Raw genomic sequence first — 15,714 nt, 5'->3', positions numbered from 1 at the left:
AATTTTCTAACTTTTGGGACAATATGGTCTGATAGAGAGCACATTTATATACATTAAGCCAGAATGATTTGATATTTAAATATGACTTCCCTACGACTTTAATAAGTTGTACGTTGTACAACATAAGAAATACAGACTTCATTCAGGCACAGCTGGCTTTAAGGGAGTCGATACGAACAGAGCATCTGAGTTCTTGACAGACTTTTTTTCATTTTAAGTACATTAAGGCACATCTGGTCTGAGCCGAATCACAGACAGTTGGAGGAATTTCCTGTTTTTTGCAGCGCCACACAGATTAAAGCTACTTTCTTTGGAAGAGAAATGGTGAGGTGTAAGGTGATGTAGGACGTCTCTGTGAGCAGAGCAGCCACATGCACTGCAAAAAAATTAAGTCAAAATAAGTAATTTTTTCTTAAAATAAATGCATTTGTTCTTGAATTGAGGAGGTGAGTGAGACACTTTGCCAATGGAACACAACTATTTACATTTATAATAAGAAAAAACAATTACATTGACTTATTTCAACTACATATTATCTAATTACCTTATTTTAAGAGTTAAAAAAAGCTCATTCCATTGGCAAATCATCTTATTTACCTGCCCAATTTAGGGAAGGACACTTTAAGACTTTTTTGCTTATTTCTAGATTGTTTTTGCAGTGTGAGTGAGTCAGAAAGAGGTGCGATTACTACTCTAAGCACCTCCTCAACGTCTCTGTCCAACATCAGAGCAGCAGAGGGAACAGACCAGTCTGAAACCAGAAACTCTCTCACTCTGCTTTGTGTTTCCTTTGAATACGACTCATGGATTTTCACCCTCTCCTTGTGCTGTGGACCTGCACCCTGTGGCCAGGTTAGTAAACACCAAGCAGGTTGGCTTTAAAGGCATGCAGGATTGTAATGTTTGCAGCATTTTAATTTCGATTTTTAATTTCTCTTCAATATTCAGTCACATTTAAGGGACAGCAGAGCCAGACATTCATACACTGATTGAAGAATCTGCCTGTCATAACGTTATCTATCAATAATTATTCATCATACTGACCTATATTAAATAATCTACCAATTTACTAAATAGTTATTTAATTAAAGGTTCAGGTTTCAAAATTGGGTTTGTGGGACTAAGGGTTTCTGTCAGCAGGAGGTTCAAAAGCACAGGACACTAAGATGACTCTGCAGAGACTGACAATAAGCTGAGTACAAGGAGCAGGTAGCATGGTGTGGAAACAATCCTGATCCCGAATAAGAACTAAACAATTGTCTGTTAAACCACCTTTTCATCATGAGAGAAGAGCTGAAGCGGCTGGAAGAGTTGCTCTGGAATCAAGACCTTACTGGGGAGTCAGTTCCTAGATAGGAACAGACAGAGCCGACTGGACTTCTAGAGGAAGCTGAGGTCCTTCAGTGTTAGATCTTCTTTCAGTCTGTTGTGGAGAGTTGGATCTCTTTTGCTTTCATCTGCTGGGTAACAGCTTCAGAGCAAAGGACTTAAAATGACTTAAAAAACAGCAAGTTATTTAAGAAGATTGGTTCTTAGGTGTCTCTAGAGCCTCTGGAGATGATTGATAAAAAAATATTTCATTAAAAACAGGAGAACAGCCATTTATCCCCACACCAACATTTTGAGAAAACTCTCAAATTGTATCTGGCTTCATGCTGCAGGCACCTTATTCTCATTTAAACAGTAATCTAAACATCTGATACAATTATGGAGCCAAATTCTCTCTTCTTTGCTAAAAAACAATCTCATAGAAAGAAGTGAGCTGCTTACCTAGATTTATAGCCTTTTTAGGTTATTACAGATGGTTCTACTCACCACTGCTGGTTCCTGTTCACCACTCTAATGGTTCCTCTCACCTCTCTGATGGTTCCTGTCGCCACTGGGGCTTCTCGTTCACCACTCGTGGTTCCATTTCACTGCTGGTGGTTGCAGTTCACCAGTAGTGGTTCCCGTTCACCACTACTGGCTTCCATTCATCACAGATGCTTCCCATTCAACACTTCTCGTTCCAGTTCACCACTGCTGGTTCCCGTTCACCACAGATGGTTCCCATTCACCACTAGTGGTTCCCGTTCACCACAGATGGTTCCCATTCACCACTAGTGGTTCCCGTTCATCACTGCTGGTTCTCATTCACCACTGCTGGTTCCCATTCAACACTAGTGGTTCCCGTACACCACTAGTGGTTCCCGTTCATCACTGCTGGTTTTCATTCACCACTGCTAGTTCCCATTCAACACTAGTGGTTCCCGTTCACCACTAGTGGTTCCCGTTCATCACTGCTGGTTCTCGTTCACCACTGCTGGTTCCCATTCACCACTAGTGGTTCCCGTTCACCACTAGTGGTTCCCGTTCATCACTGCTGGTTCTCATTCACCACTGCTGGTTCCCATTCAACACTAGTGGTTCCCGTTTACCACTAGTGGTTCCCGTTCACCACTAGTGGTTCCCGTTCATCACTGCTGGTTCTCGTTCACCACTGCTGGTTCCCATTCACCACTAGTGGTTCCCGTTCACCACTAGTGGTTCCCGTTCATCACTGCTGGTTCTCGTTCACCACTGCTGGTTCCCATTCACCACTAGTTTTTCCCGTTCACCACTAGTGGTTCCCGTTCATCACTGCTGGTTCCCATTCATCACTAGTGGTTCCCGTTCTCCACTAGTGGTTCCCGTTCACCACTAGTGGTTCCTGTTCACCACTGCTGGTTCTCATTCACCACTGCTGGTTCTAGTTCACCACTGCTGGTTCCCATTCACCACTAGTAGTTCCCGTTCATCACTGATGGTTCTCGTTCACCACTGGTGGTTCCCATTCACCACAGATGGTTCCCATTCACCACTAGTGGTTCCCGTTCACCACTGCTGGTTCTAATTCACCACTAGTGGTTCCTGTTCACCACTGCTGGTTCTCATTCACCACTGCTGGTTCTAGTTCACCACTGCTGGTTCCCATTCACCACTAGTAGTTCCCGTTAATCACTGATGGTTCTCGTTCACCACTGGTGGTTCCCATTCACCACAGATGGTTCCCATTCACCACTAGTGGTTCCCGTTCACCACTGCTGGTTCTAATTCACCACTAGTTGTTCCCGTTTACCACTGCTGGTTCTCGTTCACCACAGATGGTTCCCGTTCACCACTAGTGGTTCCCATTCACCACTGCTAGTTCTCGTTCACCACAGATGGTTCCCGTTCACTACTAGTGGTTCGCGTTCACCACTGCTGGTTGTCGTTCACCACAGATGGTTCCCGTTCACCACTAGTGGTTCCCATTTACCAATGGTGGTTCCTGTTCAAGCCTGCAGGTTCCTGTCGGCTCTTACCTGTAAAAATTTTACCACAGGTGTTAACTATAATCAACCATGATTTATTTCTGCCGAAAGCAACTTTAGGGAAGTTTCTGTCATATTATCCATAAATCACAGGTCGGAGAGTTATCACAGCTCTTATTATGTTTCCATTCAGAATTGTATTTGTTACCTCACTACTGTAGCTACCAGACTTATTTATCAGACTTTTCACTGTTACACCAGGACGTAATTTTTTGCCTCAGTTAAACAGTTTTTCCTTTGCTCTATTCTCTGTGGTTGCCATTGGTAACCATAAAATAACATGTAAATCCAAATCAACACTGATAAATTGAATATGGGCTTGTAGAGAGCATAACATAAGCTTTATAAACCACCAATATTTTTCAAATATGAAATGTAACAAGCACATATATAAGAGAGGAATATTAGTGTGAAGGTTTAATACAGAGATCAACTAGCAAGAAGCCCAGTTAAGACAACTTCAATCCTCTACTCTATAACCACAGCTCTGCAACATTTATGTCAGGAGACATTCAGATTCAATATGCATCTAATTACCAGATAAAATAGAGTATAAAGCATGGAAATAAAATATATCACACTCGACAGAGATGCTGATTATTTAATAGATATGTAATTTATATTATTTATAAACTTATGTCTGTCATGATTGGCTTAAGAGACTTACCCCACATGCAGAACACCACTGGAAGCAGAGTAAAAGTTTAACAGAGTTTATTGAAGGTTTTCACACAAAGAACATGAACTGGGTCAGGCACTGGTCCGGGACTGGATTCACTGATGTCTGCAGAGACGGTTAGTTTGATTAGCCAGGCAGTCAGATGGTTTGTTGAATTTAGATTATTCAGAATATAACTTGAAGAGGTCCAGACAGATCTTTGTGAGAGAGGGAACTGGTTGGGTCCAGAGACTGTTGGTTCAGCAGAGTGCTCAGCAGCAGCAGCGTCTAGCTTCTGACTTATGAGTGGCAGACCTTGGTTTGAGATTCCAGCTCTTCCTTGAGAGCAGCAGGAGGAGTCCAGATTGAGATCTACAGGTTTGGCTCCCTTAGGCAGGCAGACAGGTTTACAGGCAAAGCTCATCCAGAGCTTTAGGTTTAGACGAGTTTCCTGTGAGCAAGAAGACAGAAGCAGATTAGAATCAGATTTCTCTCTAGAGACAACTAAGATTCTATCAGAATAACAGAGGCTCAGGTTCGCTAACCAAACTTTGTCAACACTGCGACGTTGAAGGAAGGTCTGGCTGCTGCTTATGCAGGAAGGTCTCCTGATGGGCTGATGAGCGTCAGGTGTGCTGGAGGGCTCCAGCCCAGGAGACCCACAGCACACTCTGCTGGAGAAAGGTGGTGAATCTCCAGATCCCAACAGTACCCCCCTCTCAATGACCGCCTCTTGGCGGTCCCGAGGATGTGGACAGGAGGGATTTCTCATAATCCTCGATCAGGGACGGATCGAGGATAAATGAGCCAGGAACCCAGGTGCGGTCCTCCGGACCGTAGCCCTCCCAGTCGACAAGGTACTGCCAGCCGCGACCTCGCCGACGGGAGTCCACGATCCGGCGAACTGTGAATGCTGGATGACCATCGATGTCCAGGGCGGGTGGAGGGGAGTCGGAAGGTGGGCACAAAGAGCTTGTGATGACAGGTTTGATCTGAGAAACATGAAAAGTTGGGTGGATGCGTAGAGACGGTGGCAGGTGCAGGCGGACAGCAGAGGGATTAATAATTTGAGCAATCTTGTAAGGACCAATGAATCGAGGTGAGAGCTTTTTTGACATGGCCTTGAGAGGAATGTCACGTGTCGACAACCATACCTCTTGCCCAGGGGTATAGTCAGGAGCAGGACGCCGTTTGGAGTCAGCAAATCTTTTAGCTGAGGCAGATGAGCGGTTGAGGGTGGTGATGGTGTCTTTCCAAATGCGCTGACAGCGGCGGATGTGGTGGTGGACTGATCTAACCGTTATCTCTCTCCCGTCTGCAGGGAAGAGTGGGGGCTGATAACCTATTGAGACTTGGAAAGGGGATAAACCGGTAGAAGCAGATTGCTGAGAATTATGTGCGTACTCGATCCATGTCAGGAACTGACTCCAGTCAGTCGGATTGTTTGATGTTAGGCAGCGGAGAGTGGATTCGAGTTGTTGGTTCATCCTATCCATCTGCCCATTTGTCTGAGGATGGTAACCAGAGGTGAGAGAGGACTTGCAATTAAGAGCTGAACAGAAAGCTTTCCAGACCTGTGAGATGAACTGGGGACCACGATCTGAGAGGATCTCTTGAGGTATTCCATGGAGGCGGAAAACATGCTTCACGAGAAGTTGGGCAGTCTGGAATGCAGTGGGTAGTTTCCTGAGGGGGATTAAATGACAGGCCTTGGAAAAACGGTCGACAATGGTTAGGATAGTGGACATACCTTTGGAAATCGGGAGACCGATAACGAAATCAATAGCTATATGGGACCATGGACGGGTTGGAATAGGCAGGGGATGCAGCAGCCCAGAAGGTGGTTGGTGAGAGGTCTTGTTTCTGGCGCAGATGGGACAAGCCAGAACATATTCCTTTACGTCTTTATGAAGGGACGGCCACCAAAAGCGTCTTGTGATGAGAGCAATGGTTCTGCTCAATCCAGGATGGGCAGACAATTTTGCTGCGTGCATCCACTGGATGAGGCGAGATCTGACGGAAGATGGAACATAAGTTTTGTTTGGAGGACTGTTACCTGGGTCAGGTTCAGAGGCCAGGGCTAAGTTGATGAGATCAGTGATCTCCCAGGAAACGGCTCCAATAGTGCATGAGGCAGGGAGAACAGGTTCGGGTGTCTCAGGTTGATCAGTGGAGTACAGACGAGAGAGAGAGTCGGGCTTGACGTTCTTGGAACCGGGTCTGTAAGAGATGATGAGATTGAAGCGGAAAAAAGCAGACTGGAGATAAGCCAGGTTTTTGTGGTCTGTCCAAACCAATACTGGATGCTCGGCACCCTCGAGCCAATGTCTCCATTCTTCGAGTGCGAGTTTAATGGCAAGAAGTTCTCGGTCTCCGACATCATAATTTTGTTCTGCCGGAGAGAGTCTGCGTGAAAAAAATGCACAGGGGTGAGTTTTTTCTGACTGTTGTGATAATACGGCTCCAACACCGGAGTCAGATGCGTCCACCTCTAGGACGAACTGCTTAGAGGGATCGGGCTGGATAAGGATGGGTGCCCTGGAAAACAGAGTCTTCAGTTTATTAAAAGCATTTTCGGCTTCAGATGTCCTTTGGAATGTCTTCTTCACAGAAGTCAGAGCTGTGAGAGGTAGAGCTGTCTGACTATAATTTCTTATGAAGCGTCTGTAGAAATTTGCAAACCCTAGGAACCTCTGAAGCTGCTTTCGGTTTTCAGGTGTTGGCTAGTCCAGAACTGCCTTAATTTTGTCTTCGGATGGCTTCACCTGCCCGCCTTCGAGCACAAACCCTAGAAAAGTGACAGATGGTTGGTGAAATTCACATTTTTCAGCTTTCACAAAGAGTTTGTTTTTCAGTAGTCTCTGAAGAACTAGACGAACATGTTTCTTGTGGTCTGAGAGGTTCTTGGAGTAGATCAAAATATCATCGATGTATACAAAAACAAAAACATTCAAAAAATCTCTGAGGATGTCATTTACTAGAGCTTGGAAGCAGGCAGGAGCGTTTGTAAGACCAAAAGGCATGACCAGGTATTCAAATTGGCCTATGGGGGTCTTAAAGGCTGTTTTCCATTCATCCCCTTCTCTTATTCTAAGGAGATGATAGGGGTTTCTTAAATCGAGTTTGGTGAATACTGTCGCACCTTGAACAGGTTCAAAAGCTGATGCCAGTAATGGTAGGGGATACTTATTTTTGACAGTTATCTGATTCAAACCTCTGTAGTCAAAACAGGGCCGGTGTAGGTACCAGATTGACTCGGGCTGCCAGATTGACTCGGGGGCCTGCGCCTTTTGATGACGTCATAATATGGCAACTCTGCCCATCCCTATATGGCAACGCCACTCGTAACGATATGGCAACTCCACTCAAACAAACTACATTGCGCCTGCGGTCTCTATTTGTCACAAATCTATTGTCGTTACAAATGCAGACCGCGGGCTCAATGTAGTTTGTTTGAGTGGCGTTGCCATAATGTAACGTCATCGGGAGGCGCAAGGCCCATGGCGAATTCGGTGACGTCATCGGAAGGCGCAGGGACCATGGAGAATTTCTTCGTAAAATTGTCCGTTTACAAACCGCAATCCCGCTTTCGAATAAAACCTACACCCCGCTATAGTTACTTTAGTAAGCTGTCCAGACCAATCAAAATGTTTTGCGCAATTGTGCAAACGTTAAAACAATTATGTATTGTGACGTCATCAAAAGGCGCAGGCCCCCGAGTCAATCTGGCAGCCCGAGTCAATCTGGTACCTACACCGGAGGAAACCATCCTTTTTTCCCACAAAAAAGAAACCAGCACCAAGAGGAGATGAAGATGGACGAATAATTCCAGCGGCTAGAGACTCATTGATATATTTCTCCATAGTTTCACATTCTGGTTTGGAGATGTTAAACAGTCTACTGCTGGGAAGAGGGGCTCCTGGTAGTAAATCAATGGCGCAGTCATATGGTGAGGTGGAAGAGACGTCGCACTGACCTTACTGAAGACTGGTGTCAGATCATGATACTCGGGAGGAACAGAAGTAAGGTCAGGAGAGTCCATCTCCCCCCTACCTCTAGGGGACTGAATAGTAGGAGCCGCATATAACACTATTGTTATATCAGTGTTTAACCCTTGGTGAAATAAAGATTGTCCAAGCCTCAACAACAACTCAACACATATTCCTGTAGCATAGCGTAGCATGCAGTCCATTCTGTTAGCTTGACTTTACTCATCAGTAAACATGTGAAATGATCTGAGCCTGGTTCTGCTGGAGGTTTCTTCCTGTTAAAAGGGAGTTTTTCCTCTCCACTGTCGCTACAAGCATGCTTAGTGTGGGGGATTGTATTTGAGTCAATGAGTCAATGCAATCAACTGGTTTTCCTTAGATAGAAAACTTTGTATCAATTTGACTGTATGATCTGGTTGAACTGTAAAGTGCCTTGAGATGACATGTGTTGTGAATTTGGCGCTATATAAATAAACTGAATTGAATTGAATTGAATCAACATCATCAAAACACATATTGTTTGTTCTGTCCCTAATTATTCCTGACCTGCAAACCTTTTTGTCCATGTCCATTTGGAAGGCTGAGTTTCATCCAGCTGCAGCTCAGCAATCAGGGGTTCTTTGTCTCAGTTGTTCATCAAGGCTGCCCTTCTCTCCAGTTTTGCTCTTTAAGTTCTGAAACTCAAGAGAAATGTGTTGCAAAGGGTTTGATTTGCAGCAGTTTTGCAGAGATGATTCTGGAGGTCTGGGTCCCCCTGGGCCCGCATCTCCACTGTGGTGGAGAACCAGCCAAAGTGGACCCCAGCTTCATGGGCAAGGGAGATGGAGGCAAAAAGAGCAGGATCTGGTTTTCTCTGTGGTTTTGTCTGTTCTCACAGAGAGGGGGGCTGGCAGGTCACACCTCTATGAGAGGTCCTGGTAAAGAGGTAAAGAGGTAAAGGTAACATTAGCAGCACTGCTGATTCTGAAGGCCCTGGGCAGATTTGACATAGCAACACAGAGGGTGAAATCTGATTGGACAAAATATAGAGCAACTGCCTGAATCTAATGGAAGCAGAGCAGAGAAATGCCACGAATTTGAGAGAATGGATTGTTTGGAATAATATTAATATGGTTAGAAAGAAGAAAATTAAAGTTTAGTTTATGAATGTTGGTTAGTGTTTGTGATTAATTTTAGGCCAGCAGTGAAGGCCTTAAGGGTCCTCACCGTCCACCACTTACAAATAACAAATTTCAACAGATTTTTTTTAAAGCCAGTTGACTTACAGCCAACAGAGACAGACAGGGACAGATTTAGGAAATGTAGGGCCCTAGGCAAAGACAGGCAGGGGGCCCTCTTAATTGAGAAGACAACACATAGAACAGACCCATTCTACAGATAGAGAAATGTTAATAGAATAGACATCCATTATTTGTTCTAGGTTGTGTCCCTCTCTTCTTGTCCCTTTTCTTCTTGTTTTCCTCTCTATGTTTTGTACTCAGCTGACTTTTCATGCTGTCTCTAAAGGAATGAAAGATTTCGCTCCTTCCTGTGTTTCCAAAAAGGCGATGGCAAAAGTAAATAACCAAGTCTTTCTTTTCACTGTCCTTAATTAATGTGCACAAATAAGGAATAGTTGTATTAACCATACATGGAAACAGAGTTTTATGGGGCCCCCAGGAACTTGGGGCCCTAGGCAGCTGCCTAGTATTGCCTAATGGTAAATCCCCTCCCCCCGGTGACAGATAGACCAGGTGGAACCTAACCTCCAACAAATCACCTTTAAACCAGAAACTGAGCCTATGACTACCTTGAATAAGATTAGAGTTTTCCACATCGCTCTGTATCATCATGATGTGAAGAGAGCCTGAACAGCCTCATAACCTCAGTCCTGTTCTACCTGCCAGGAAAGTGACACTAGCAGGAGCTGCAGTGGTTCAAGGCCAGCCATCTGTCTGCCTGCTGAAGAAATGACTTGCAGAGCCACGTCTAAAAGCTGCTTCCTTCTCTCATAATCACTTCCATTTCTGGTCTAATTGGAGGCATACCTTATAGCACCACTTCATTTGAGAAATGGTAAATTTTGCACCTAAAGTTCAGACTTTATATCTGCAGTGGCTGCTTCTGTTTTCATTTATGATAGCAGCAAAAATAAATATGCAGCCTGTACAGCCAATAAACACTGTATCCCACCAAGAGCAACATCTGACAAAGGAAAGGTTTAGTCAGCTCTGTGAAAAATGCAAAAAATGTGCAGTTAGTGCCAGAAAACCATCCAAGTTAGTCAAATCAGTGGCAGCAAAACCAGACGTTCAGACACGGATCAGAATCCTGTATCCTCACTCTGGCAAGCCCTCTGTGCCTCCTGCCAGCAGATCTGATAAATCATTCCTGGGTCGGCTCATGCAGAAAACAGTTTCTCTCAGCTGTGAGGAAACCGTTGCTATAAAGAGTGAGAAACTTTTCTTAAAAAGATAATTACCATCTGTGCTGGCAGGTAGTCGCACTCTGAGCAGACCGTCAGTAATAAACAACAGTCTATACCGCACAAGAGAGGAAATAAAATAAAATAGGAAATAATGTGGCCTCAGAGTAGTTAGTGGTTTTGTAGAAACAAAAACAGGGAGAAGGGGAGCTACGTGAAGGCAGGGGTGCGCATGTTTGACCCGGCCCTCCATCACTCAGTGGGGGTTTCAGAAAATGATCATGGGGTTCCCAGGCAGGGACCAATGCGTACTGAGGGGCTGCCATAAACGGTTACGCGCCAGAGAGATTTCACGGCCAATCTATGCAGAGCACAATGGACAAACTGGAAAATGAACACGCACTATATTTGCATGTTCATTCCAAATAAATGACTGCAGACAGCCTAGATTTTCAGGCGGTACTTGCTCATAAAGCTATGCACATTCTGTAGTTATACATTGGGGCATTTTAAATTAATCTTAGCTCCTACAAAATATATAAATGAAATGGGTTAAGCTGTCGTTCTTTATCGTTACTTAAAAAGAAGATTTGTAGATGACTGCAGAGACAAACTTTCCCATATATATATAATCTGAAAAAATACTTGTAAAAGAGCCGTAGTTAAAAAGTAGGTAAGAGTGCTGCCACCTTCTGGTTTAGATTAGAACTACTTGTTCCAGAGGTGGCAAATTACTGTATACAGGGGCGGATTTAGGAAATTTGGGGCCCTAAGCAAAGACAGGCAGGGGGCCCTCTGAACGGAGAAGACAGTTCAGATTTACCATTGCCTAATGGTAAACCTGCCTCTAACCGTGACGTCACTGCCAGAAGATGGCAGGAAGGAGGGGTTATTTGGGCAAAAATGGCCGCTCCCAGATGAAAATGATTTTATTTTTTTACTGATTAACTGATATAGAGATGTGCGCGTGCACTGATGTCTAGGCATCAGAGTGGGGAAAATATTTTTAGATTTAGGACATTTCCTCACCAGCTAATTTGGTAGTTGGTTTGTGAGAGGGCAATGGTAGGTTTAGGGATATTTTGATGGTTAGGGCATAGAAAGGGTTCAAAATGATTGAAAATCAATGGAAGTCAATGGGAATCGACACGTTGGGCCTGTTCGAAATCATGGGATGCGACCTTCTAAGGCCAGATTCGATGGACGATTACTTCATAGCGCGGCGCCGAGGTCTGGTCGGATTCCAAGACTCATCGTTATGTGGCCAGCAAATGCATCCTTTTTGCCCGATTTGAAGGGTTCGGGATTGACGGGTCGATGTATCCTCGCTATCCTTGGTTTTCCCAGGATTCATTGCGAGACCAAGCAAGCCGGTTGCTCCGTGATCAGAAGAAAGGTTACATGGCGCCAAACAGTGGCGAATATTGGAAGTGCAGTTTAATATAATCTAAGTATGTAAATAGTTTTGTCTGAAATGAATGAAAATAGTTGTTTTAATGGTTATTGAGTCAGATATGTGGCGGTAATGTTTGATTGATCCAAAGGTTTTTATCGGTTACTGTGTAAATGAGTTTGGCTGTAATTTAAGGACAGATTCTAATATATCTGCAGGATGGGGATTATAAATCTGATAGGATTTAGATTTTTTTATTGCTGTTTTGCACAATTTGCTTAACTAAGTTTCAGGATTTGTTTGTGAATTGTTGACCCAAAAGCAGAGGCAGGAAGGCAAAGGTGAATTTATAGTAGATTTAATGATGAGTAATGAAAACAAAGTCCAAAAACAAAACAAGGAACCAGGAGTCCAAAAAAATCAAAGATCTAAAAAAAAAAAAAGAAAACATAAGTCAAACGTTACCAAAAACCATGGAGTCATCAGGGGAATAACTTAATAACCAGGAGGAACGCTCAGAGAGACGAGTAGGAGGGAGCCTGATGTGGTTAGACAAGGACCCAGCAAAGAAGAACAGAACAGAGAGAGTATTTGTAGGAGACTGAGACTAAGAGAGGCTTAACGGAGCAGATTAGGAGCAGGTGTGAGCAGAGCAGAAACAAGAAAGGACCAATGAGAAAAAAACAATACCCAACTACTGTAGCATCTAGGATAGAGCTGTCAGTTTAGTAAAGAATCTGGCTGTCATTTCAAATTATAAAGGTTACCTGTTTTATGAATGAAGAGGTCTTCATTGCTGGAACTATTTTTATGTAAATTGTTTGTTTTTTTAGTAAATAGCTTATAGCACTTTAACGGGACCTTTGCACATTATTAAAAACTAGCTTGCTTAGCACTGGAACACTTAATTTAACCCTGCACTGTAAGCATAGGTTTGCACCAGTGGTGTCACACATCGAGATACCAGGTGACCACGTCGGAAAGTGGGTCAGAAAGAACTTAGACAGGCATCTAAACAGCCTCAGTGTTCAGTCAAGATGTAGGAGTTTGTAGGAGAGCTGCTGTCAGCTGGATAGACTCTAAAAATAGATTGGTTGGGAAAACAACCAATCTAGTTGGTTAAAACTATTTTAGTTAGATTAAACAATGTAATGATCAGACTCTGAGCAAACCGCTGGACACAACTGTAGCTGTAGTGTTAAGTGCTGTTGCTGTCTCTTCAATAGTTATCTACACTATATTGCCAAAAGTATTTGCTCACCTGCCTTGACTCACATATGAGCTTAAGTGACATCCCGTTCCTAATCCATAGGGTTCAATATGACGTCGGTCCACCCTTTGCAGCTAGAACAGCTTCAACTCTTCTGGGAAGGCTGTCCACAAGGTTTAGGAGTGTGTTTATGGGAATTTTTGACCATTCTTCCAGAAGCGCATTTGTGAGGTCGCACACTGATGTTGGACGAGAAGGCCTGGCTCTCAGTCTCCGCTCTAATTCATCCCAAAGGTGTTCTATCGGGTTGAGGTCAGGACTCTGTGCAGGCCAGTCAAGTTCATCCACACCAGACTCTGTCATCCATGTCTTTATGGACCTTGCTTTGTGCACTGGTGCACAGTCATGTTGGAAGAGGAAGGGGCCAGCTCCAAACTGTTCCCACAAAGTTGGGAGCATGGAATTGTCCAAAATGTCTTGGTATGCTGAAGCATTCAGAGTTCCTTTCACTGGAACTAAGGGGCCAAGCCCAGCTCCTGAAAAACAACCCCACACCATAATCCCCCCTCCACCAAACTTTACACTTGGCACAATGCAGTCAGACAAGTACCGTTCTCCTGGCAACCGCCAAACCCAGACCCGTCCATCAGATTGCCAGATGGAGAAGCGCGATTCGTCACTCCAGAGAACGCGTCTCCACTGCTCTAGAGTCCAGTGGCGGCGTGCTTTACACCACCGCATCCGACGCTTTGCATTGCACTTGGTGATGTATGGCTTGGATGCAGCTGCTCGACCATGGAAACCCATTCCATGAAGCTCTCTGCGCACTGTTCTTGAGCTAATCTGAAGGCCACATGAAGTTTGGAGGTCTGTAGTGATTGACTCTGCAGAAAGTTGGCGACCTCTTCGCACTATGCGCTTCAGCATCCGCTGACCCCGCTCCGTCAGTTTACGTGGCCTACCACTTCGTGGCTGAGTTGCTGTCGTTCCCAAACACTTCCATTTTCTTATAATACAGCTGACAGTTGACTGTGGAATATTTAGGAGCGAGGAAATTTCACGACTGGATTTGTTGCACAGGTGGCATCCTATCACAGTTCCACGCTGGAATTCACTGAGCTCCTGAGAGCGACCAATTCTTTCACAAATGTTTGTAAAAACAGTCTGCATGCCTAGGTGCTTGAATTTATACACCTGTGGCCATGGAAGTGATTGGAACACCTGATTCCAATCATTTGGATGGGTGAGCAAATACTTTTGGCAATATAGTGTATATTGGTAGGGTCAACTGTAAGACATTGACTTTCATTCTTGAGGCTGAAGGTTTAAGACCTAATGTTGACTTTTGAAAGTTGCGATTATACTTAAGTATTTTGGCTAATGCGACTAATCTGCATTGGTTTGCCTTTTCACAAATATAGATTTGGTAGAAACACTGCCAAATTAGATTGGTTGGTTTAGCCAAAACATTGATTGAACATATAAGTTCCAACCCAATTAAAACCAAAAACTATGGACAAACTATCATTTTTGAATAAAAATGACAAACACCTTTCATTTTGCTCATCATTGCCCAATTTGCACAAACACTTTTACTGACTGCTGAGCTCATTTCACCAAAATGGCAAAACTGTGTACGTACAATGATTGTTTTCTTCTAAAACATTTTACACAAAAAAAAACTTACAAAAGATTTTATTAAACACACCAATCATTAACAATTACAAAGGAACTTAAATGGGAAAACAAAAAAATGAAAAACAATTGCCAAAAAGAAATCACATATTCTATTACTAACTGTAATTCTGCACACCACCAGTAGGTGGTGACATATTCACATGAAGCCTCATGAACTCTGGGGATCGTTGAAGCAATTTGGCCAAACGGTTCGATGAGGCCTTATCTTGCCATCACTACTATTTAGAAACTTAAGCAAATGTTCGTGTAAGGTCTGTTGGTAGTGAGTGCAAAAGAAATGTTGTGGTGCTAGGAACTTACTTACCTGCCTTTTCTGTGTTCAGGCTGTTAGGACAAATGCTTCCCTGGGGAAGTCCAGACACCTTTTATAGGTTCTGGGAGAGACCGTGGAAAATATAGGGGGAGATGTACACATTTTTCTGGGATTTCTATGGTGTTTGGGTGTAAGTTTAAATCAGAAAATGTAAAAAAAAAAAATAACCGTAATGTGTGTAGATATTTGATTGAAATGTGTGTTCTTAGATGGAAGTGAGGAGGGGTTAAATTTCATGTCAATAGTTTAGTCCACCACCTGTATCTATTTAAGCTGACTGAAGCTGAATGCTGTGAAGTTGAATAAACCCGCAGATACTTCCACTTCACTTTGCCTGACAAGTTCATTTTCTCACTGGAAATCCAGCCGCTAGGTTACACAGTGCAACTTAAAACTGACTAAAACCAGACTAAAACCTGTTTTAGTTTTAGTCGTCTAAAACCCACTAAAACTATTACATATAGTAATGACTAAAATGTGACTAAAACTAAGGATGGTTTTCGTCCTGAAGAAGATTAAATCTAAGATGGCTGTCAAAAACAAGACTGAATGTGTGCAAGTAATTAGCGATTGTTTTAGTAAAGTGGGATCTTCTCTCCTTTTAGATCTCCAGCTCTGCTTCAACTTCGACACCAAGAACTATAAGATCTTCCACGGTTCTACGGACGCCCAGTTTGGTTACACGGTTCAGCAGCATGAGGCAGGAGGCCGTCAGTG

General features: G+C 43.6%; 1 protein-coding gene across 1 annotated transcript in view; it reads left to right on the top strand.

The window, feature by feature from the left end:
• The first annotated feature begins 716 nt into the window (after positions 1-716).
• The window catches only part of LOC119776445 (integrin alpha-11-like), an 87,096-nt gene continuing 72,098 nt past the window's right edge, over positions 717-15,714 (top strand). Inside the window, exons 1-2 of the mRNA XM_038274838.1 lie at positions 717-852; positions 15,603-15,714. Coding sequence (XP_038130766.1) covers positions 804-852; positions 15,603-15,714 — 161 coding nt within the window. The 5' untranslated portion in view covers positions 717-803. The remainder of the gene's footprint in view (positions 853-15,602) is intronic.

Source organism: Cyprinodon tularosa, unplaced genomic scaffold (assembly GCF_016077235.1).
Source record: "Cyprinodon tularosa strain WSP-4 unplaced genomic scaffold, ASM1607723v1 ctg933, whole genome shotgun sequence".
NCBI lineage: Eukaryota > Metazoa > Chordata > Actinopteri > Cyprinodontiformes > Cyprinodontidae > Cyprinodon > Cyprinodon tularosa.
Note: the sequence above shows the minus strand (reverse complement) of the source record. Positions and strands in the feature narration are given on the sequence as shown.